Source organism: Vicia villosa, linkage group LG3 (genome assembly GCF_029867415.1).
Source record: "Vicia villosa cultivar HV-30 ecotype Madison, WI linkage group LG3, Vvil1.0, whole genome shotgun sequence".
Lineage (NCBI taxonomy): Eukaryota > Viridiplantae > Streptophyta > Magnoliopsida > Fabales > Fabaceae > Vicia > Vicia villosa.
In genome coordinates, this window is record NC_081182.1 from 45,400,827 (window position 1) to 45,425,115 (window position 24,289).

At 33.2% G+C, this 24,289-nt stretch overlaps 3 protein-coding genes across 3 annotated transcripts; all 3 read left to right on the plus strand.

The window, feature by feature from the left end:
- Window positions 1-904: 904 nt before the first annotated feature.
- Window positions 905-2,458, plus strand: LOC131657981 (uncharacterized). The gene is made up of 2 exons (XM_058927322.1): window positions 905-1,527; window positions 1,624-2,458. Exons 1-2 carry the CDS (start codon window positions 905-907, stop codon window positions 2,456-2,458), a joined length of 1,458 nt encoding a protein of 485 aa, XP_058783305.1.
- Window positions 2,459-10,693: 8,235 nt separating this feature from the next.
- LOC131655593 (large ribosomal subunit protein P1-like) lies at window positions 10,694-11,779 on the plus strand. Its single transcript, XM_058925434.1, has 3 exons — window positions 10,694-10,851; window positions 10,942-11,154; window positions 11,544-11,779. Exons 1-3 carry the CDS (start codon window positions 10,783-10,785, stop codon window positions 11,595-11,597), a joined length of 336 nt encoding a protein of 111 aa, XP_058781417.1. The 5' UTR covers window positions 10,694-10,782; the 3' UTR covers window positions 11,598-11,779.
- Window positions 11,780-15,860: 4,081 nt separating this feature from the next.
- On the plus strand, window positions 15,861-23,572 carry LOC131661249 (protein EMBRYO SAC DEVELOPMENT ARREST 30-like). Its single transcript, XM_058930710.1, has 11 exons — window positions 15,861-16,310; window positions 16,449-16,678; window positions 16,762-16,846; window positions 17,665-17,735; window positions 17,828-17,916; window positions 18,304-18,547; window positions 18,827-18,939; window positions 19,409-19,499; window positions 19,710-19,838; window positions 21,439-21,992; window positions 22,692-23,572. The coding sequence occupies exons 2-11, from the start codon at window positions 16,511-16,513 to the stop codon at window positions 23,134-23,136; spliced, it is 1,989 nt and encodes a 662-aa protein (XP_058786693.1). The 5' UTR covers window positions 15,861-16,310; window positions 16,449-16,510; the 3' UTR covers window positions 23,137-23,572.
- The last annotated feature ends 717 nt before the right edge of the window (window positions 23,573-24,289 follow it).

Sequence of the window (24,289 nt, forward strand, 5' to 3'; positions counted from 1 at the left end):
TCAAGAGTATAGAGAGAATCTAGCCAATGCCCAAACTATGCTAAGCTCAGACTTGATGAATATTGACTATTGTAGAGAGGTCGAGTATTGGACAGAAGAACTAGTTAGGAAGACTGAATTGGAGGAGAAGATTCTTCAACAAAAATCAAAAATTGAATGGATTCAACTGGGAGACGAGAATAATGCTTATTTTTTTGCCAATTTGAAAGCAAAAAATAGGCAAACCAATATAATTAGCCTGCTGGATCAACATGGCAACAGACTGAAGGAGTTTGCTGATTTAGAAAAGGAAATTCTTACCTTTTATGAGCAGTTAATTGGCAGAGATGTGACTACTAGTATGCATGGGGACATCAATGTGCTGAGGAAGGGAGTCCAACTGAATAGTAGCCAACAACTTAGTCTAATCCAAGAGGTGACAAAGAAATAAATTGTGGATGCAGTTAAAGGTATAGGGGATAACAAAGCTCCTGGTACTTATGGCTTTAATGCCAAATTCTTTAAATCTGCCTGGGTGATTGTGAAGAGAGATGTGATTGCAGCTGTCCAGGATTTCTTCACCAATGATAGATTGTATGTTGCAGCCAATTGTGCTTTGGTCACTCTAATTCCTAAGTCTAAGAATGCCAACACCATGAAGGAGATGAGGCCTATTGCTTGTTGTTCAACCATCTACAAGATAATCTCCAAAATTCTGACTTCTAGACTAAGTAAAGTGATTACTTTTGTTGTGCATGATAGCCAAACAACCTTTATGCCTGGAAAGACAATACAGGACAACATTATTATGACACATGAGTTGCTGAGAGGGTATAACAGAAGGCATATATCCCCTATATGCACTATCCAGATGGATTTGCAAAAGGCATATGACACAGTCAACTAGGACTCTCTGGAAATGATCATGAATGAGATGAGTTTTCCAATAAAGTTTGTGAAATGGATTATGGTAGCTGTTAGAACAGTGTCCTATAGATATCTTATCAATGGGCAGGCTAGTAAGATTTTGAAGGCTAAGAGGGGATTGAGACAAGGAGATCCTATCTCACCCCTTTTATTTGTGTTGATCATGGAGTATAAGCATAGGAGTATGGCAGAGCTGAAAGTGACTCTTGGATATAAATTCCACCCAAGATGCTCTAAATTGAACATTACTAATGTGTGTTTTGCTGATGATTTAATGCTTTTTGCCATGGGAGATGCATGCTCAGTTCAGAAAATGATGAATAACTTCACAAAATTTTCAGAAGCAACTGGCCTTAGGGCAAATCTTGATAAATGTAAAGTCTTTTTTGGTGGAACTACTTTGCAGGAGCAGGTGGATATCCTTAGGATCAGTGGCTTTTCTGAGGGCAAGCTTCCTTTTAAATACTTGAGGGTTCCAATTTCTAGCAGGAAACTGTCTATTAATCAGTGCCAACCATTAATAGACAAAATGCTTGCAAAGATACAACATTGGTCAGTGAAATTACTAAGCTATGCTGGAAGACAGCAATTAGTTAACAGTGTTTTGATGTCCATCTCAGGGTACTGGCTACAAGTCTTTCCAATCCCAAAAAAGGTGATCAAGAAAGTATAAGCAATTTGCAGAAACTTCCTGTGGTCTGCTAAGGCTGAGGGCAGGAAAGCTTATGTGGCTTGGGAGAATCTATGTGAGCCTAAGAATGCAGGAGGGCTCAATATTCGAGATCTGGAAACCTGGAACAAGGTGATGATGCTTAAGTTGCTGTGGAACATTCACATGAAAGCAAATAAATTGTGGATTCGTTGGCTTGACACATACTTTATGAAAGGGGTCCCTATTCTCCAATGGCCGGTGAGCAAAACAGGGTCTTGGATATTTAACTGTAAATTAAAGTGTAGGAATCTCATCCATAATGGTGATGCGTGGCAGAAGGCAGTTCTTCATGGAAGATTCAAGGCTGCTAGTATATACAAAGAGCTGAGAGGTGACAACATGGATTTGCCATGGAAACGAGTCTTCTTCCAAAACCATGCCTCCCCTCGTGCAAGATTTACTCATTGGCTGACCCTAATGGGAAGACTCCCCACTAAGGATAGGCTAAGGAGGTTTGGCTTTATCCAAGATTGTAAATGCTGCTTTTGTGATCAAGATGAAACTCTATCCCATCTGGTTTTTGGTTGCAGTTTTTCTAACAGAATTTGGGATAGTTTAATGGGCTGGATTGGTTACAATAGGACTATATTGCACTGGGAACATGAGAAGGGGTGGATAATTCAGGAAACTCATAAGAAGGGGTGGAAGAGAGAGGTCCTCAAAATTGCTTTGGCTGAAACCATTTACCAAATCTGGGCTGCTAGGAATGCTGCTATTTTTACCCTTAGTCCACCTAGAAGTGATATTATTCCTCATATACAAGAGAGAGTGATTAATAGAAGCCTTACTCATAGAAAGCTAAAATCTCATGTAGATGTGAGTAACACGAGATTTAGATGAGTTTTGTTTTATCTTTATGTTTTTAGAACCTGGATCTACGGATCTGTGTGTACCTTGAATGTTTTTGGATAATAAAAGTTTTATTTACTAAAAAAAATAAATTAAAAGCAATTTTTTTCGTTGAATGGGGTATTTCAAATAAGAAGTGTTAGTTTAATTAAATGAGTTTAATATGTTGGTATATAGCTTATGTTTTCATCGTCAATATTTTTTTATATGTATGTATTAATGTAAATATGTTATTGGTATTGACTAATAGTTAATTTATAAAAAAACAAAATAAATAAAAGATAATGCAGGTCTAGTTAATATTTAAATTAATTTTGTTTTATGTAATTTTTTTGTATTTTTTATACAAAAGTTTATCAATTTTGACTATGAATTTTATGATCAATCTTATTTTTTAATTTGTTTTTTTAAAGGTTTTAAGTTGAGAAATTTAAAACTTATTTATGAAGAATAATATTGATAACTTTTTCGAGAAAGATGAAGACTAGCAGTTATTTGGGTTTGCACGGTGGTGTTGGGTGGAGAGGATGAAGGTTTAGAGCGGTGTTCATATTGTTCTTCGTAAGCATGTTAGAAAGTTAGACCGAGGGAAAAAAAATAAACTGTTCACTCTTTAAAGGAATTCGATAAACTATAAGAGTAATGTAATTAAAGAGTTAAAACTATTTTTACCTTTAGAATTGGAAGGTAGGAATTTGAAAGGTGTGTATTTTTTCAACTAAGGAGATATAAATATGTGATTTTCAAGAAATAAAATATAATTATTTCTAATAATCAAGGATCATAATAGATACAGGTCATCAATGAGGTGAAATTAGAAAAGATATGATTCGAATTTGCTTTAGAAAATTGCAACCTTGTCAAAATAAGAGTACATGAAGACACTATCAAAGTGAAACCTAAACAATATAAGACATGATAGAGGGGAAGATAATGGAGTAAGACAAAATAAATAGGTTGGATCAATTGTGTTTTGATAATTGTTTTGCTAGCATAAGTTTACATCAAAGGAAACTCGTATTTAAGCATTCTTCCATTAGTTTATTTGATACAGGTTTATGGGGAGATCTTACTCACGCCAGTGACGGATACAGTTGTGCTAGCTAAATATTATTAAGCGATTATTATGATAGAACTATTAGCACTAGTAACATTAATCAATTGAAAAATAAATGATCATAATAGATATTTTTTATAAGATATTGTCTTATTATCAATGATATTGAGGTTAATATAACTACAGTCACCATTGAATGGAAAAAATCACCTCAATCACAATAACATATTGTTTCTGTCGTTGCTAATAGAATTTTCTGAATAATAACAAATGCATAAAACAACTAATACAAAATTATGATATGAATAGAAAAAAAGAGATATATTTGGATATGCACAAAACCAAACCCTTATTAGAAGCAGGAACAACAGAAAATTTGGATTAACACTGTATTAACAAATCAGTTAAGAAGTACAGACGTATAATCAAAATTAGGTTATATCTAGATAGTGATTTAAACTAATATAATTATTGTGATTACATGTGATTTTGTTAACGTCAACCCTTGTTTTGTAACACATGATACATATATATCAATCTCAATTTCTTGTTCTTCCTACAAACGGATCGGTGGTGTGAACTAGAAATGCACTACTACAAAATACGCTTCTAACATCGGACGCGAAATGCATTTTACCTCGGCAAAAGAATCGAGGTAACGATGGGCATCATGAAAAGTAATGACTTAACACCTCGGTTTTTAAAACACCGAGGTAATGGTTTATTATGGCAAGGGTTCGAACCCCAGTTTCTACACTTTTATTATTTACAAAAACTAGTGTCCTTTTTATCTCAGTTTATCATAAAAACCGAGGGGTCATTAGTTTTTTTATAATAAATCTCGTTACAATGTTTACCATAATATTAAATTTATTTAATAAAACTAGTTACAGTGTTTACAAAGAATATTACATTAATTGTCCATGAAGATCATATGTTGAATCTTCAATTCCTTGATATTCTGGGAAACTCTTTCATGTACGGATCTTGCAAGTAATTGATTATGGTGAAAAAAGTGGTAAGATAATTAAAATCTAAAATCTAAAATATTTTTGGTACAAATAAAAATTTAATAGAACAAACCTTGAACCCATATGATTTTCTGCTCTTGCAATCCATCGAAGATAACTTTTCCAGGTTTCCTTAGGTTTCATATGTTTCATTTCGATTTCTAAAATTGTAAGAGAACTTATATAATGGGAGTCCCTTAGGTTTCACGCGGATCACTAATGGTGGATTCATAAGCATTGATAACCTTTAAATGGACGACAAAGAATTGTTTAAGGCTCAACTTATAAACTCCTAGCTACTGAAGGCCCAACTTTTGAATATTCTTCATAAACTTATATATCTGCAAAACTTTCAACTAACTCTGACATTTTATAGTCAGACTCTTTGTCATCACATTTTACATGTATATACTCCTCAAACATTCTGGTTTTAAAGTTATACACTATGTATGCTTTAGAACCTTCAGAATATCCTATAAGTATACATTTCTGAGCCTTAACATCAAATTTCTTTAGATATACTTTACTATTTAGAATGTAACAAGTACAACCAAATAGATGAAAGTAAGATATGATGATTGACTTTCTTCCTTTAAATAACTCATATGATGTTTTGTTCAGAATTGGTCTGATATAAATTTTGTTCTAAACATAGCATGAAGTATTAACAACTTTTGCACATAAGTACTTTAAAATATGTTTCTCATGGATCATGGTTATGGACATTTCTTACAAAGACATGTTCTTTCTCTCTACAACTCTATTTTTTTGTGGAGTTCTAAGAGAGGAGAACTCGTGGATAATTCCATGTTTTTCACAAAAGGTTTCAAATGGATCGTTTATAAATTCTCCACCATGATCATTCTGACTTTTAAAATCTTTAATTCCTTTTCAGACTGTACTCATGTACAAAAGGTGTTGAATATTCCATATGATTCATTTTTAAATCTAAGGAATTTAACCCAAGTCCATCTCATATAATCAACAACAATGACTTAACCATATTTCTTTCCATTGATTAAAGTAGTCCCAACAGGACAATGTGAAGTAATTATAAGGGTTTAGAGGTAGAGACAATATTTTTAGATTTCAAAGAGATTTTTTTAAACATTTCCTACTTGACATGCTCCACAAAGAGCATCTGAGTGATAATCAAGATTTGGAAGCCCTTTAACAAGTTTCTGCTTGCAAAGTTTAGAGATTAGTCTCGAGTTAGTATTACCTAACCTTTAGCGCCAGACCCATTTCTCATCATTCACAGACATTAGGCAACCTACCTTTTTATCAGTCAGTTCAGAAAGATTTATTTTATAAATATTTCTATTCCTCTTCCCTTTGAATAAGACATATTTGTCACATTTATTGATGAATGAGCATATGTTCTTATGAAATAAAACATCATAACCACTTTCATAAAATTGACTGTTGCTCACCAGGTTATGTTTGAGTCCATCCACTAACCAAACATTGTTGATAGAGATTAGATAATGACCAATACTACGTAGACCAATTATCTTCCCTTTATGCCATCCTCTAAACCCCACACTTCTTTCCTCTTTCAGAGTTAGGGTTCAGAACATACGCATTTCTCCGGTCATATGTCATGAGCAGCCATTGTCCAAGTACCATGATTGCTTTTTTGTTTCTCCCTTTAGGTATATCTGCAACAAGCACAATCTCAGATTTAGGTACTCTTATGGGTCCTATTGTGTTAGTTATAACATGTTTTTTCTTGTTTTATCCCTTTGCCTAATACTAATCCCTAGGCTTAATCCATACTTTTTGTTTATAAGAGTTTTGTCTTGGATGAGTCTTGACTTCTGTTTCAGATCCCTTAAGAACCTTTAGTCCATATGTCATTGGTTTTAGTTTCTTCAAAACCTTTGACCTATAAACCTTAGTATTTGTTCTGATTTGAACCTTCGATTATTAAATCTTAGGACTTTGAAGTCTTAGGTGCTGACTTGTTCAGATCCTTTGATTTAGTTATTTTGGGTTCTGACTGTGTTAGATTCCTTGCTTAAACACTCAGTCTGAGACTTTACAAGTTCTAAAGAAAATGTTTAGGATTTACAACAACATGTACTTGATATACGATCAAAGGTACGAAGAGCACTATACAAACAAAGACCTTATTACTTGAGATTTCAAAGATATACAAGTGTAAGAAATCTCAAGTATGTGTGCAATACAAATATTGGGCACGCCATCCTGATTTAAAAATAATAAAAATGTATTTGTTGGGGATCAAACCCATGTGTAGAAAAATTTACCCCTCGATTAATCAAAAACTGGAGGGAAAGTGGCGAGTTTTCATGACGCCTTTCGTTACCTCATTTGTGTAACCGATGTTAAACCGCCTTCGCACTTGAGGTTAAATGTGTTTTTTGTAGTAGTGCAAGCTTGAGAAAAATTGAAATTTTATAAAAAAATAAAATAAGACTCGTTGCGAAAGGGTAATATCAACATCATTACATAGATTTTGATCAAACATATGCCCATGTAGCTAGATTAGAAGCTATAAGAAAGTTTCCAGTCTTTCTTATGCATTTTAAATTTCAAACTCTTCCAAATGGATGTAAATAGTGTGTTTTTGAACAAATGCGTCCAAGAGGAAATGCATGTTGACCAATCTCCTAGGTTTCTAAACTTCTCTTTTTCTAATCACGTGTTCAAGATAAAAAAGGATTTATACAATCTGAATTAAGCCCATTGAGCCTTGTATGAACTTTCAAGCAATTTTTTTGCTTGAAAACAATTTTCAAAGAGGGAATGTTGATACAATATTTTCTATTAAGAAAACCAAACATGACATTTTACTTATGTAAATATATGTTTATTATATTATATTTGGTGCTACTAATTAGTCCTTATGCAATAATTTTCTAATATGTGTAGAATGAAATGTCTATGATGGGAGAGCTTTAGTACTTTCTCGGGTTACAAATTCCTCAATCAAAGGAAGGCACCTTCATTAATCAATCTCAACATTTTAAAGAGCTATGAAAAATATTTGACATGGAAAAACCAAAGCCAAACTCAACCCCAATGGATATTTCATATATTTAGATAAAGACGAAGAAGAAAAATCAGTTGAAGAAAGAAAATATTGAGTTATGACATGTTTTCTTCTTTATCTTACTGCATCTTGTCCCAATATTATGTTTGTTGATTGTTAGTGAGCTCATTTTCAAGAAAACCCCAAAGAATCAAACCTCTATGTGGTAAAATGCATTGTCAGGTGTCTCACTAGCACACCTTTTATGGGTTGATGATATCCCAAATGGACAAATTATACTTTAGTTGGGCAACCTGACTTTGATTTCTTTGATTGTAAATTGCATAGAAAAGTATCAGCTATACATGTTATTTGCTTGGAAATTTGCTTTTATCGAAGCATAGCAAGAAACAAGTAAGTGTTGCATTACCAGAACCGAAGCAAAATACGTCAATGCAGGTAGTTATTGTGCACAAGTTATCTGGATGAAACACTAGTTAAGTGATTATAGAGTTAATCCTAGAGCTGTCTCGGTAAAACACGGTAGCACTAGAGACAAATATAACTAAAAATCCAGAACTTCAACTCGGACTAAACACATTGATCTTGAGTACCATTTCATTGGGGATCATGTCGAAAAAGAGGAATGTGTTTAAGTTTGTTTCTTTATCTAATTAACTGAATTTTCTTTTTATAAAACCTTTTCCTAAACAAAAGGTCAGGAATCTTAAATCACCATTTATGGATTAAAATAATGAAGTGTTTAATCTTATTATTCTCATTCTCTTTCCTAACACAATATAAATGTTCTATGCGTTTGTTACTTTTCTCCTCCTCTTTTTACTGCCTTTTTATTTATGTCAAGGGGGAGAGTATACTATTAAAGGAAAAAGTATACTCTCATTGGAAGTAAAGTATACTCTCTTTATCTACGAAGGAGGTTTAAATACTCCAAATATTTTATTATCTTTTTTTTGTTTGTTTTAGCACCTCCCTGATAGACATATTTTCATCATAAAGAAGGGACTAAGTATAGTTCTTTGTACATTGCATGTAACATATTCAAATGGTTTTTATGATGGAAACTCTTTAAATGGTTCTTGATGAGGACATATAAAGAAAGAAGGAGGTATCTCAAGTATCATCAGACAAATGGTTCAAGTCATAGTTGAAAGTGCAAGATGAGGTTTAAACAAGCAAAGAGACTTGAAGACGTGAAGTTGTTATCTTGAAGTTATGAACTTGGAGATGTAAAAATGTGAAAGCTCTTTTGATTATATGCTTATCATTTTATCTTATTTTTTATAGGTTAATTGAAAATGAAACATGAGAAAATCTCAAAGTACTAAGGCAATGAGCTCTCTCACACAGACAAAAAGTATTTCAAACTTCTCATCCTTTTTACCAAACTTCTTAAAGCCAAGTTGGACAAGTGCTTAAAATACTAAGAAGTTTGTTTAATCAATTAGCAAGACAAAGTGCACAAATTGATCGATTGAAACTTTCTTATAACTGATTAACACAAAGTTGAACACCTCTTAATCGATTAAAAAGGCCTGAAATCAATTAAGTGAAGTTAAAATTCTATGTTTCCTTTTTTGGTTAAGTTAATAGATTAAAACACGGGCTTAATCGATTTACGTATTAAGAATCCCGTGGATAATTATCTTTTTGAGCCAAATTTTTTCTAGTATTTTTCCTTATTTATTCTTTTATAAAGTTATTTACCACTAGACTTGTCTTAGTGCCAAGAGAATGAGAAGTTTCATTTGAGAGTTGTGTTGTAATGGTGTTGTGATGTAATTGTTTATTCAAGAGTGAAACTCTCTTATGATCTCTTTGTAATAGGCAAGCTAAATTGTAAAATGTCGGGTAAATGTTATTGAGTTAAGTCTATGTAAAAGCTATATTTATTTAAGGCTATTGAGCTAAGTTTGTGTAAAATAATATGATTGTTTCTGAAAGATATTTGGGTTGATCCAGTGCAAAAGGTCAAGTTGTTTTGTAAGGTTATTTGGTTGATCATGTGAAAAAACTAAAGATTCTTTTAGTGTAAATATCAATTGGAAACTCTTGGGGATTGAAGTAGGTCAAGTGGTTTAGGTTAAACCAAGAGAAATCTTCGACGTGCTATTTCATTTCCAGTCTTTTTTTGTTATTTATTTTTATCCTGCTGCTTATTTCTCTATCTTTTATATTTACTATTATATCAGTGCATCATCTTTGTTTTCTTCTATTTTCTATCATTAATCATTTTAGTTTTAAATTGTTTTTTGAAATCTAAATATCACAATTCACCCCCATCTTGTGTTTGGAGTCCCTTGGTCGAAAACTATGTTGCAATACCTCTATCTAAGTTAGGACCTGAGAGGGAATCTTCTATTGACTCTCTTTGAGGCAGAGGTGTCTGATGTTGAAGAGGCACACATTTTATTGTCGTACCAGGTTGTAGATGTTCATAATGAGTTTGTTAGTGCAAAATAATCATTGTTTGGCTTAGAATTAATGAAGATTATATGGTCGTTCTGGTCTAGAGAATCAAATTTGTGGTGGGGGAGGATTCTGATGTTGATATTGGGGAAGTTAAAGCTAAAATTGATGTTGGAACGGGGGAACAAGGAAATATTCTTGAGCAATCGGTTGAGAAGTTGGAATATGATGTGCATCTATGATCGACAAAGTTATTACAATCGAATCATGTAGTTCTCGTTGTTGAGGAGATTCTTTTATTGCGAGAGTGAGAACAAGTGTCACATTATTTTGAAGCGTCGGCGATATGCTAGGAACATAAACAATTGTTATATTGAGTCATTGATCGAGTTGCTCTGGACATGCCTAAACGGTATACAGAGATACATCACCGGATTTTTTTTTTCAAAATTTAGTGAAACTAAAAAATGATAAACTTATCGTGATTTTGAATACGTTCGAAGATACATCTTTATACACTCTAATGAAAAAAAAAAAATCAAATTTTCATAAAATGCTTCAATAAAGATGGAAAGAGTATTTCTCTAAAATAAAATGTTATATAAGGATGATTTGGTGTAAATGTAAGACGGGCCTAAATTATTTGAGTGAAAAAACCCAACCTCCCAAAAGCCCAAATAATGAAGATCCAAATCAAAGAAACCCTAACTCAGTGGCGCAACACTATATATCATATTTTGCAACATTTTCAAGCTGCCGAGTCTTCGAAAACCCTAGCATTTTTCTGTGCCCAAACCCGTGATTCAACCAATACGCCACAATGAGTTCCGGTGAGTTGGGTTGCATCTACGCCACCTTGATTCTCCACGACGATGGAATCCCAATCACCGTTAGTCTATCATCTCTCTTCAATTCCGTTTCTCTTCGATTATCCCAAATCGTACCAGATCTCACATTTCTCGGTTATTCTTTTTTGTAGGCGGAGAAGATCAGCACAATCTTGAAGGCTGCCGATGTCACCGTCGAATCCTACTGGCCAAGCCTATTCGCCAAGCTTGCTCAGAGCAAGAACGTTGACGATCTTGTTTTGAACGCTGGCGCAGCCGGAGGAGCCGCCGTTGTTTCAGCCGGAGGAGCCGCACCCGCCGCTGGTGGAGCTGCAGCAGCAGAGGCACCTGTCGAGGCAAAGAAGGTACATATTTTATTGCTCTTAATGGGGATTATGGTTTTAACCGATAGATGCTTAACCTTATAGTATTGAAATTGATTATGATACACATTTTAATATATTGTCTATTTAATTTCTCAACAGTTAGTAGAGAGTTTGATTTTTTTTTTTTTTTTTGAATAAAGTAGAGAGTTTGATTAGTTTTATTTAGATTGGAAAATTGAGCTATCTTTTTAGCATAACCTTCTTGTACTCTTAGGTTTTAATTGACTCTTTCATACCATGATTGAAAGTTTATTTAGTATATTAGCCTGATCCAGTTCATTGTCAGTAGTGCAAAGTCACTGCTTATTGATTGAATCAGTGTTGAACAAACTGAACTTATTCAGCTTCTTATTTTGTTGTTTTTGCAGGAAGAAGCCAAGGAAGAAAGTGATGATGACATGGGCTTTAGTTTGTTTGATTAGGTTTCTCTTTATAGTTTCTTGTAGCCAGATTACTCCTTCTTACAAGGTGTGGCTGGATCCAAAACTTGTTTTGCTTTATAAATTGTTTATCAAGTGAGTTTTAGCAATCTACTATCACATTTTGTTGTTAAATTTTGGTGAATTTTTTTGAATATCTGAATGATATGTTTATTTCCTGGTTATATTGAATATATACTAAGTGTTCAATAGGCACAAAGTGTCACCGTTCAACCCTGATGTGCTATTCTAATGTAAAACACAATGAAATTTGTCAAAAAAAAGAAGATATAGTATGACTTGCAATTTGTCAGGCTATTGAGCACATATGAATAATACATTTAACCTACACAGAAGTACATCCTTTCATTTCATGTTGATCATAAAATGTATATGAAAAACAGTTAAGGTTTTGAAATAATTGATGTTGAAAAGACTTGTGATATAGTATTGTGTCATTCCATTACTATGCTAGATTTTGGTTTTCTTATTGTATAACCTCTTTTTACATTGACTTTGAAATAGAACAATTAAAACAGGGATAGTTTTGGCTTGAGACATGGTGATCATTTGCTCACTGTCTCTTTGTTTTGTACATGGTAAAACATTACATGTTGATGTCAAAAAACTTGCTAGTTAATGGTCATGTGTATTGTGTTGTGCCTATATGGTGTAAAAATGTTCCAAAGTAATTATATTTGACTTAGTTAAATGATTCTCATTGGGTTGATTATTGGCATAACATTGAAATATCATTTGATTTTCTTTAAAAATGAGTTTTCGATAGAGTGAAATAAAATGAGAAATACATATTCTTATAATTTTAACTGACTTGTGTACGCTGGCAAAATGGTCTAGACCATATCTGTTGCCATGTTAATTGATTATAATCAAAGAGGGTTAATCGATTATACCAAGCTGTGTTAATTGATTACCTCGGACTTATAAAGTTTTCCCATATAAAAATGTCACCTTTTGTTGTCTTTTGTATCTTGAAAAACAATAAAAAAAACTACCATTTTTTCTCACCTTTTTGATATTTTAGAAAAGAAAAAGAGTAAGATTCAAAGAAGTATAATAATATGAAGGAAATGATATTAAGATAAGAAAAAATTATCTTCAAAGAAGTATAATAATATGAAGTCATAGTTGATATTAAAGTTTATGCTTCTTCAAAATATATTTCATCAATGAAACTTTTGGAATTACCATATAATTAACAGTATTTTGGTATTTAGTTTTCTTTGGGTCTTCTTGGGTTAGATCCTTCTCTCATTACCATTAAGAATACCTTAATTTCTTACAGTATTTTGGTATTTAGTTTTCTTTGGGTCTTCTTGGGTTAGATCCTTCTCTCATCACCATTAAGAATACCTTAATTTCTTACTACTTTCGAGATTTAAAATAGTTTTCTTGTTTTAAATTTTTTTTAGAAAGTTTAAAAAATTCATTATGTAATTCATTAAAAGCATTTTGTAATTCATCATATGAAGGTCTATCATCTATTTCGGAATCACTAACATTACGTTCTTCATCACTTGAATGATGTGATGCTATCAATGCCTTGTTTGCATGATCTTCCTGTGAAGAGGGACTTATTTCATTGTCATCCCTTACTACATATGCTTTCTTTAGCCTTTTGTCCTTCTTGCTCTTGAATTTATTCTTCTTTTGAAGTGTATCGGACATTCACATTTTAACATGTCCTTTTTCTCCACATTCAAAGCATGTAACTTTACTTATTGCTCTCGTGATTTTTTACTTTAGTATTTAAGGCAAGACTTTTTGATTCTTTCATATTTATGCTACATACGTCATTTTGGGCAGACTCTTCTTCTCAGATATTGACGCCACTTTCGGTTGGCATGTCCCGGTTAAAAATCTAAGAATTTTAAGATTAATTTTATCATTAAAAAAATTATGACCAATTGCCGCTAAGTGATTTGTCAAGTTTGAAAATCTTTTTTGCAAGTCAAGAATATATTCTTCGCACTGCATCTTGAACATTTCATACTCTTGAGATAATGTGTTCAATTTTGATCTTTTCACTTCCACGGTTTCTTCATGAGTGATTTCTAACGTATCCCATATTTTCTTCGTTGTTGTGCATTGAAAAATACGAAGGAATTCATCCATGCTTAACACTACTTGAAGTAGATTCTTTACTTTGTTGTCATAGATTTTTTCCTTATCAACATCAATCCACAAACGATTCATCTTTGTTGTACCAATACCATTGACAACACTTATGGGAACGAACATACCATTTCCTACAACATCCAAAACTTCTTCTCCTTGTGCTTCAAGATGTGCTTGCATTCTTCCAAAAAATCACAAGATTCACCTCAGAATAAAGGAGGCTTATTATTGCTACGATTATCTTGAAAAATTGAATTTGCAGAAGCTGTCTTTTGGATCTCAAGAGCAAGTTACCTTAACAGGCTCAGATGCTGAATCTAAGTATAGAGTGTGAAACCTAGGAGGGGAGGGATGAACTAGGTTTGACAAATTTTTAGACATTTCAATCACTTTTCTGATTTTTTTTTATAATTTTCCAGAATTATGAACAGGTGAATGAACAAGTAACAAAAAAGTAAAGTGCAGTAGAGTAAATAACACCGAGATATCTTAGTTCCTCTTTCCAAACAAGAGTACTTCAGTCCCCTCACACCCCGTAAGAGATTTCAATATTGTCAGGTATTTATACAAGTCTACTATTAAGACTTCTCTTATAATCTTCTAACAATAACAAGAAGTACATAAACTCCTTATTTTCCAAACACTAACAATTATGATGGATTTTGAATCGCCCTGATTCAAAAGACTTTTCCATCAAATAGAAAAACAACATTTCCTATTTGTAAAAACCTGTAATAATTATAGATAAAGAATCACCGTACAATTGATCAAATATACAACAATTTATATGAAAAATATTGTAGACAAACTTCTTTGAATGTTTTCCGCTTTTTAGATATATGAAAATTTAATCTTCTCCTTCAATGAACAAATCAAGATAATATAGAGATTTAAATGCTCAAGTGTTTCTATAAACTTTTTCACATTGAAATGAAAATTATGCAAAAAAAAAGTTTTTTGTTAAAATGATACAAAAACTTAAAAAGCAGTAAAAACGTTCATGAAAAAAGTGTATTTGAATTTGAAATATTCTTCTATTTATAGATAACCATGCACCTCTTGATTTTCAAAAAAAATTGATGGAAAATTCTTATGAACAATTGCCATGATTATGCAAATGTTTGGAGATGACTAAGGCTAGTTTGGATACAATAAAAAGAACGGAGCGGAATGGAGCAGAGCGGGATGGAATAGAGCGGAACAAGGTGGAATGGAATAAATACGTCATTCTATTGTTTGGATACTTCATGATGGAATAGAGTAATTTTTTCATTCCGTCCAAATCGGAGGGTACAAAAAATGGTGGAAAGTGATGGAATGTATTTCATCCGATACCACTCCATTCCATCCGTTTTTAACCGATCCAAACAATGGAACATAAACTTATTCCATTCCATTCCGCTCAATTCCATCCTATTCCATCAATTCAAACATACCCTTAGGATTAATCGATCAATCCAATTATCCTTGCTTTTAACGTTCAAAAAGAAGTGAAATTTAGAATGGATAATCGATTAACTTGACCTCCTTACTAGGATTAATTAGCCTATTTAAAAAATCAAGATTTCTTCAATTAGAAGGCACGTTAATCTATTAAACCAAGGATGGTTAATTGGTTACCTCAATGTGGACTTAGAAAAATTTCATAAATAACAATGTCACTTTTTGCCATTTTAAAAATCAAAAATAAAATAATTTTTTAAACTTTTTCTTTTTGCATCTAATCTAATGTCTATAACCATTGATTTAAATATTGTAACTTTGTTTATGATTCAAATAGCATTAAAGTTTAATTTTAACACAAACTTAATATTTGATTTAATCTTTTTCTTCTTTGATTTTTTTTTTTAAGACAATCTTTTGTATTCATCAAAATCAAATTAAAAAGGATGAACATACCAACTTCACATTAACATGTTGTAGTCACATCTATTTGAATTTTAATAATATCATCTTTAAGATTGTTGTAAAAATAATAGTATTTTTTTGAAATGAAAATAAATATAATAATGTACTCAATTATCATTAATATAAAAATAAAATTATCACCATTTATCATAGGTAAATAATCAATTTCCAAATATGTTTTTTTTTTTAAATCCTAAATATGCTTATCGCTGTAACAAAAAAAAAAAAGCTTATTGGCTTTAGATTCGGTTCATTCATCCATCGACATTTCCCAATACTGCAGTGCGAATATTGAAGTCGATGAGGGAAGAGTGTAGTTGAATAAAGAAAAGATCCATGTGATTGCGATTGTGATTTACCTCCGGAAAGCCAAAAGCAACCGCGTCCGTGAAACGTGATTTTGAAACTTCGATCCAACCAAAAACAACCCGCATTCACACCATCACCACCATCCAAATCCATCATAATCATAATCATTTTCCACAATCCAAACACTCCTTTGCCCCATTCCTGGGACTGGGAGGAACAACACTGAACAACACAATCTCGTTCGCATAGAGATCCAATCGAAAATCGCTTAATTGATTGAGTTTCCAGCTGACACGCCAAACGCTTCTCGCTGGCTGGGTGCTTTACCCTCAAAACTGCACCCTTCCAGAGGAACCCTAGGTATTAGTTGTTATTTATTCTCATACCAATTCAATTCCCTAGTTTTCCTATTGTTATATGCCATTGGCACTGCGTAGATGAATAATCGGAAAACGGATTACTCTAATTCTGTTTCTAACTTTATTTGTTTTTTTGTAGATGTTGCAGATAAGATCAAAGTCGGCCGTTCGGCATTGGTGATGTAGAGTCACGGAGCCAATATGGCGTTCGTAACTAAGATCAAATGGGTTGTTCTTTCTGTAATCACTTTATCTGTGGCGTCTATCATCATTCATCTCTCTTTGGCAAAGTTGTGGACGGTTAATATAGTGCCGTATAGAGCAATTGCGAGTTTTCCTGCTGATTTTTCTCCTGGATTGGGAAGGCAGGTTGGTTCTTATTATATACATGTATCACTTGCTTGTGTGTGGTCAAATCTTTGGATGGAGCTTATTTGCTTGAATTGTTACAGGTTGTGAAGAATAAGAAGCTATGGGGCTCCATAAAGTCTTTGGAAGCACTGCAACCTAGTTCCAATGCTAGAAGCAATTATTCTGGTAATAAATTTTGACTTAAGTTTCTTAGCTTTTTATTAGGGAGACATGTGTTATTTGACAATCAAAAGTGGGCAATTTTTGGCTTGTAATATAGTGGCTACGGCATAAAACTTTGTGGAAGTGTTCCTGTTTTACATCTTGGTGATTAGCCTTGTGTTTTCTTTTACACTTATAAGTTCCATTTTAAATGAAGTCATATATTTTTTTTTACCATTGCCAAAATATTACCTAGTAACCAGATTCTAGATTGTTAAAATATCGCTTCCTTGCAATCATGGAGATGATTGACAGAAGCTATTAATTTGTGTATTGAATTACAAATTGAATGGAATCATGGATATTGTATAATAACGCTAAACAACATTCAAGACGGATGTTGTATTCATGTATGTTTAGCATGCAATTCATAGTATTCATTCTTATTTGAATGTGAATGATAAACAAGAGGAGAAACTCTTTGAAAACATAGACAAATGGAAGTTTATTTTTTCCATTGAAATTACTTTCACACTTAAAATGATTTTTAAATGAATTTTTTATTATTATATTATCGAATTTAGATGTTTTTTTCATTGACGAGTGTAACTAAGGTGGCAAACTAAAGATTTGTGTCATATCATTTAGTTGGCTATAACTGTTGAGTTTTCTCTAGTTTGACTAAGAATGTACATAACTGAGCTGGCTATTATTTGGTGATCTTGACGTTTGTCAAATTTTAACAATGAGTAAACCTTATTGAATATTATGTATATATCCTCATTGTGGCATTTTCATCCTTTAAATTTTCCACTTCAAGCCTGTGTTTCTTTCCTTTCCAGATCCAAAGGACCGGAGCAATGGTTTCATCTATGCAAAAGTTTTTGGTGGATTTGAGAAGATAAGATCATCGGTATGATGCACTTGATGGGAAGAAGTCACTTATTTTTGTGAAGTCATTCCTATTTCTTTTGCAAATTAACAACACCTTTCTTGATTTTATAGATCTGTGATCTGGTCGCTATATCTAGGCTTTTAAATGCCACTCTCATCATTCCAGAAATTCAAGAGAGTATTCGCTCAAAAGGAATAAGGTATGTGCTGGAAGTTTTATGCGGTCACTAGCAGGCCAATGTGCTTTATGCTACTACCTCCAGTCCTTATTATAATTTTTTTTGGAGTTTTCTTGGTCCCATTTATAAGAAATTGTCAAGCTTTTTAAAGTGTATTTATTGTGAGATAAACTTTTCTAGCCTTCATTTAATATTTGTCTTATTAATATAAGTGGATGTATTTAGTACTTCACAATTTTCCAAGAATGAATATTTGTAAAATTACTCAAAAAGCTACCACAACTAATAATTACATTGGTTTTGAGGTTTTTGGTTTTTCTTCTTATATTAAGGAGCAGAGGGATTATTAATAATTTCTTTTTGTGATGCATTTATATATTTATTCTTGTTTTTAAAAATTTTATTCAGCTCAAAGTTCAAGAGTTTCTCCTATCTTTATGACGAGGATCAGTTCATCACATATCTAAAACACGATGTAATTATTGCAAAGACCCTGCCTGAAAGTTTGATGGAAAGGAGAAAAAGGAATGAATTTCCTACATTTAGGCCCACAAGTTCAGCTTCTCCAAACTTCTACATTCAAGAACTTTTACCAAAGCTAAAGAAATCCAAGGTTATTGGGTTAATTATCTCCAATGGTGGAGCACTGCAGGTATTTAAGTATCCTGAGATTGTTAGCTAATGCTATTGTTGTAAATTACCATCCCGTAGACGATGTTGTCTGCTTCAGGAAGCATTGATCTTCTGTTTTGTGTGGATATGGGATTTTATTCGCTTATTTTTTTTTTTGCCTTGATTTTTTGTTCAAATCTTTGAAAACTGAAAACCAGTGAAAAACTGACAGATTTGTAATTACAAGTGAAAGCAGAAAATATTTTCTGAAACTAATCAGGCCTTAGAATTTCCATTCTTACACTTTTTGTTTATGCAGTCCGTACTCCCACCTACCATGGCAGAGATTCAGAGGCTAAGATGCAGGGTTTCTTTCCAGGCCCTTCAATTTCGTCCAGAAATTCAAATGCTTGGCCATCGTATGGTTAACAAGTATGAAAGCCTTTCATGTAAACTAATTGATGTGCACATGCTTTACTATCACAGAGTACTTCCTTGTTTTTAGGAACTGCTGTTTTTTTAGGGGGTCTTTAAAATGCATAATTTAGTGTGTTTCTGTTATCGAAATTTCAATATAATAAAATGAAAAATTAGTTTGTTAGAAGTTATGGGGGGCTTTTATTAAGACAGAAAAGAAAATAAATGTGGCAAAGTCAGAGTACTTAGCTAGTTAGTTAGAGGGAATTAGTTACCTAATAAATTGGAAGATATAAGGGTATAGAGGAAACCTTTAGATTTATTTTTATTGAATAAACAGTCATGGATCAGTTGTAAGGGGAAACCCTTGGCCGAGTGATCTTTCTCTGTTCTGCACATTTGTCCGCCAAGAAATAAATAATTCCTCTCTTTCTTTTTCTGGAGTTGATGACTTTATGTAAAAGAAATTTATGCTGTTTTATAGGTTGAGATCATTGGGGCAGCCCTTCTTAGCATATCATCCTGGCCTTCTGAGAGAAACCTTGGCCTACAATGGTTGTGCAGAGCTTTTTCAGGTTTGTTGTGTTTCTCTTCCCTACCACTGCTAATGAGATACTGTTCTACTTCTGCTGTACATAAACCTTTCTGGGGTACACCACTTCTGATTTCTTGTAAGTAGCAATGGGTAAATTAGAAACTTGTAACATTTGAATTGGCAGACGATGTACATCCTTAGCCCTGCCTTTTTTTCCCTCATTTATTTTGTTAAGATTTTTTTTTGTTAGGATGTACACACTGAACTGATACAACATCGAAGGGCTCAAATGATAAAGGATAAAATTCTTAACGAGGATTTGAATGTGGATTCACACTTGCAAAGAGATAAAGGTCTATGTCCCCTCATGCCTGAAGAGGTATGCTAAATTTTCCTGTAGGATGCATGGTTTTTGTCCTGTTTTCGGTTATAATTGATGTCACTTTTAAAACTTTTCTTTAAAATAACCTTTTGTACTCGAAGACAATGACCAATGTAAACCCTAACTCCATTCGACACTGTTCCTGGACGGGTACCAAGCTTATATGTCAAGTGTTACCATTGTATATAATATTTTAGAATTTGCATGTTTTCACTCAGGTACATGTACTTTATTCTCTTGATTTTATGACCTACAATTTTACATAATTTAGAAGAAGTTGTGAATCATTCTATAAAAAGCATAAATGTATTTGACTCATTTGAAGAACTTTTAGCATTTGCTTAACTGCTTTCAATTTTATGCTGTTTGTACCAAAATGTGATAAAAGTTGAGTTATCCTTATAAATTTTCTGAGTTATCCTTATAAATTTGCTTATATATATGATTGAACTAAAATATTTGATGAACAAATTAATTAATGATATGATAAAGTTGAAATAATTTTGGGAAAGAGAGAATTGAAGGTTTCAGGGGTAGTAGTGCTAATCAACCATGATGTATTAACAATAATTAGGATCTTCTCAATCAAACCAAAGGTGACCCGTGACCTCAAATCACATGGTATGAAGCCTAAGGAAGGGTTGGACCCACTATTGGTATGTACTCTGTAGTAGGTTAGGGGAAAATATTGTTTCCGCAACTTGAACACATGACTGTGCACTGGCTTTCCTTTGTGTAAGTTGGAACATTAATACCTTTAAACTAGTGCACTTTTGCACATCCTTCCCTTGATGCGCTAACTTTGTGGTTGGACTATGCAAATTAGGAACTCAACAATACTTTAAAAGGGTAAACTTGTGCTATCAAGCTTCTGCAATGTGAAGATCTTAGGGAAAACTCAAATGCATTACAATTGCAGATATATTTTAGTTATCCTAGCTTTGTATTTGCCAGAGGCTGATTCCATAGCGCAACCTTGTGACCTCCTTGTCATATGACAATAACTCCAACCATTTAACTATGCCTCGCCCCACTTAACACTTTAAAACTTTGAGTAAAATTTGGAAATTGAGGTATTGAAATCAAATTAAGGTATCCTAGCCTAAATTGAGGGAAATCAAGCTCCTGCAATGGGAAGATCTAGGGAAAGATCGAATCCATTACAGTTGCGGATATATTTTAGGTATCCTAGCCTTGTATGTGCAAGAGGCAGATTCCATTGCCCAACCTTTGTGACATCCTAGCAATACGGCAATAACTCCAACCATTTCAGTATGCCTCGCCCCACACAACACCTAAAAACTTTGACTGAGTAAAATTTGGAAATTGAGGTATAAAGATCAATAATTTTAAAACTTAAAATAAAAAAATCATTTTGCACCCGAAATATATGCAGAGCAACTCTAAGATGCTAATGGCCTCCCAATTGTGCATTCAAAATTTTAGCCTGAGCTCGACCTGTTTTACCATTGAAATGAAGTAATGTTGCCTTTGGGAACATTGCTTCCATTTTTGTGGATAAATATGGATTGTCTTTTGGAATTTTAAATTTTTACTATACAGGAATTACATTTGTTATTCTGTTTAACTTTTGCAGGTTGGCATTCTCTTGCGAGTAATGGGTTATCCTTCCAAAACAATTATTTACCTTGCTGGCTCTGAAATATTTGGAGGTCAACGTGTTTTAATTCCTTTGCGGTCCATGTTTATCAATACACTGGATCGCACTTCCTTGTGCAGTGAGAAAGAATTGTCTGACTTGGTTGGACCTGAAACGCCTCTTCCTCAAAACATTTTTAGGTCACCTCCTGGAAAAAGCGAGAAAGAACTTAAAGAAGAATGGAAGAGGGCTGGTCCTCGGCCTCGACCTCTTCCTCCACCTCCAAATAGACCAATTTACCAGCATGAAAAAGAAGGATGGTATGGTTGGATCAATGAGACCCCTTTAGAACCCGATCCTTCACCTATGGATCTGAGAATGAAAGCGCATAGGTTACTTTGGGATGCACTAGATTACATTGTTTCTTTGGAAGCAGATGCCTTCTTTCCTGGATTTAACAATGATGAAAGTGGATGGCCAGATTTTTCAAGCCTTGTCATGGGACATCGTCTGTATGAGACTGCTTCTTCTAGAACATACCGACCGAACAGGTAAATGCTCTTTGGGGTTGGTCTCAATTTATTGATGTTCGTTAAGGAAGTGTGATATAAAAAGGTTTCATAAAAGTAATCAAATTCCCTTATTCTAGTAGGGCACTAGATTTGCCAAGTTACCAAGTTTAGTGAACGATAAAAGATAGCATTATTCCCTGACCTCTTTCTTTTTGGGCTGGAGCTAGGCGTAGGGAAGGGGTCATGTTCTAGAGAAGACAGGCCATATTATGTCTTCTACTCTTCTTAAATAACCAATAATGCTTCTTACAGTGATGCCATGTTGTGTCTTGACTGTTGACTTAGTATTTATCTAGCGACCGTTATTGCAACTTTCTTCTATCCTGCTTCAGACATCCATACCTGTCAGTATTTAAACAAATGCTAGACAAGACAATCCTCTTGTAGCAAGTCACAGACAAGCCTAGAGCTTATCTTTGGTATTCTGGATAACTTTTATGCATATCTGCTTTTAAAATGTGGAATTTTTTTAGTGATTGTCTTGATGCCTTGAGAATTGCATGTATCTGAATTCTGAAGTGATCAGTAAATGAACTTCTGTTTCTGCACTTCAGACTTGGCATTTTAAGTCTTTGAAGATCATGTTGTTGTTTGTGGTTTTGGTTAGTTGTAATTTTTCTATTGAAATTTCCCAAGTTTTACATTTTATTGTGACACTATTACCCTCTTTTCTGACAGGAAAGTTGTTGCGGAACTTTTCAATATGACCCGTGAGAATATGTACCATCCAAAACATAATTGGACAGTTTTAGTGCGAGAGCACCTTAACAAAAGTATGTCCGAAGAAGGCCTCATAAGGCAGTCTCTCTTGTCAAAACCAGCAATGTTCCTTTCACATCCACTTCCAGAATGCTCTTGTAGAGTAGCTTCAGCCAACGTTGCTAATCGTGTCAGAGGTGAAGATGGTCAACTTCTATATGGAGGAGAAGACATTTGCCCCAAATGGATGCAGCATGCTAAAAAGCCAAGTTCAGGGAAAGAAGGGGTCAAATCCGAAGATGATGGGCTGCCAGATTATGAAAGTAATGATTTTGTTGATGAATCTGAGTCTGAAAAAAATGGTGGCAAAACCGATCAGACTCTACTTTGGGATCAAGATGAGGAAATGGATCCAAATGACTAAAAATGGAAGCGCATATCAGTTCATAACTACAGTCTATAGTTATACAGCATCCAATTTTTCCAAAATTTGAGAGGTATAGGTTATAAAGTGCTAAAGCAACATACATGTCTCAATGCTATCTTTGCTGAGAGCATATGGGTATTCAAATATATTCTTTCATTAATTTTTGGGTTATTTCCATAGACAAATATAACTTTTTTTCCTTTTGTTTTTTACTTACCACTTTGAACCGAATTTTTGTTGTAACATACACATCACCAAAAGAAGGAAAAAAAATATCACCTGTCCGTATAATTGGAGAACACCAGCTGAAGTTAGAAGCAGATTTTGTGTTTAGAGTTTATAAGATATTTTAATGTATGGCAGCTGTCCTTTTCTTTTTGTACAATGTCACATTTCTTCTTTCTTTATTACTCATTTCTCCCGTTTTCAGTTCTGAGGATGTATTAACTGCGATCTTGGATTCTTGATATCTGGACAACAAATTGAAATCTTGGACTCTTATAGGCAATTAATTACCCCCAAAAAGACTTGCAAGCTAGGAAACAAATAAAATCAAGAAAAAAAATAAGCTTCAGATTCCCATGAAATCTTGACATAAGAAACATTGGAAGCATTAACAAGTGATTGGGAAACAATAACTCTATAAAATGTTGAATTGTGCTTGAATTTCAAAAAAATACTTGTCAATTTCAATATCAGAAGTGCATAAGTCAATTTCAATTTCAGAAGTGCATAAGTCAATTTCAATTTCAGAAGTGCATAAGTCAATTTCACTTGCAATATAATCAAGCTTCTTATTTCTTAATTATTTGGCCTCTTCAGTATCATAAAAATAAGAAATATGTTCACCAAATATAATTTCAACTAATTATATGTTTAGTAGGGGGTTAAGTTTACTTATTTTACACTAAAATTAGTTGCTCAGAGATGAGTTGGAACCCACAAAAATAAAAACCACCCATTAATTGTAGTTGTGTATAAATTAACAGTACAATCAACTTAAATAAAACTTTAAAATACTAAGGACTTGATAAAAGTAAAAAAAAAAAACCTCCTAAGACAAATGATTGAGAAGAATATTAAATATATAGTAACTTATAAGAGTAAACAAAATATATGCTCAATGTCTCTTTTATTAAAATCATATAAT

Bases quoted from the DNA above. Each gene is read 5' to 3' on its own strand.
- LOC131657981 (XM_058927322.1), top strand. From the start codon at position 905: ATGAATGAGATGAGTTTTCCAATAAAGTTTGTGAAATGGATTATGGTA. The intron at 1,528-1,623 runs GTACTGGCTACA...GGCTGAGGGCAG, and splicing joins GTTTTGATGTCCATCTCAGG to GAAAGCTTATGTGGCTTGGG.
- LOC131661249 (XM_058930710.1), top strand. From the start codon at position 16,511: ATGGCGTTCGTAACTAAGATCAAATGGGTTGTTCTTTCTGTAATCACT. The intron at 17,736-17,827 runs GTATGATGCACT...TTGATTTTATAG, and splicing joins TTGAGAAGATAAGATCATCG to ATCTGTGATCTGGTCGCTAT. The intron at 19,839-21,438 runs GTATGCTAAATT...TAACTTTTGCAG, and splicing joins GTCCCCTCATGCCTGAAGAG to GTTGGCATTCTCTTGCGAGT.
- LOC131655593 (XM_058925434.1), top strand. From the start codon at position 10,783: ATGAGTTCCGGTGAGTTGGGTTGCATCTACGCCACCTTGATTCTCCAC. The intron at 10,852-10,941 runs GTTAGTCTATCA...TCTTTTTTGTAG, and splicing joins ACGATGGAATCCCAATCACC to GCGGAGAAGATCAGCACAAT. The intron at 11,155-11,543 runs GTACATATTTTA...TTGTTTTTGCAG, and splicing joins CACCTGTCGAGGCAAAGAAG to GAAGAAGCCAAGGAAGAAAG.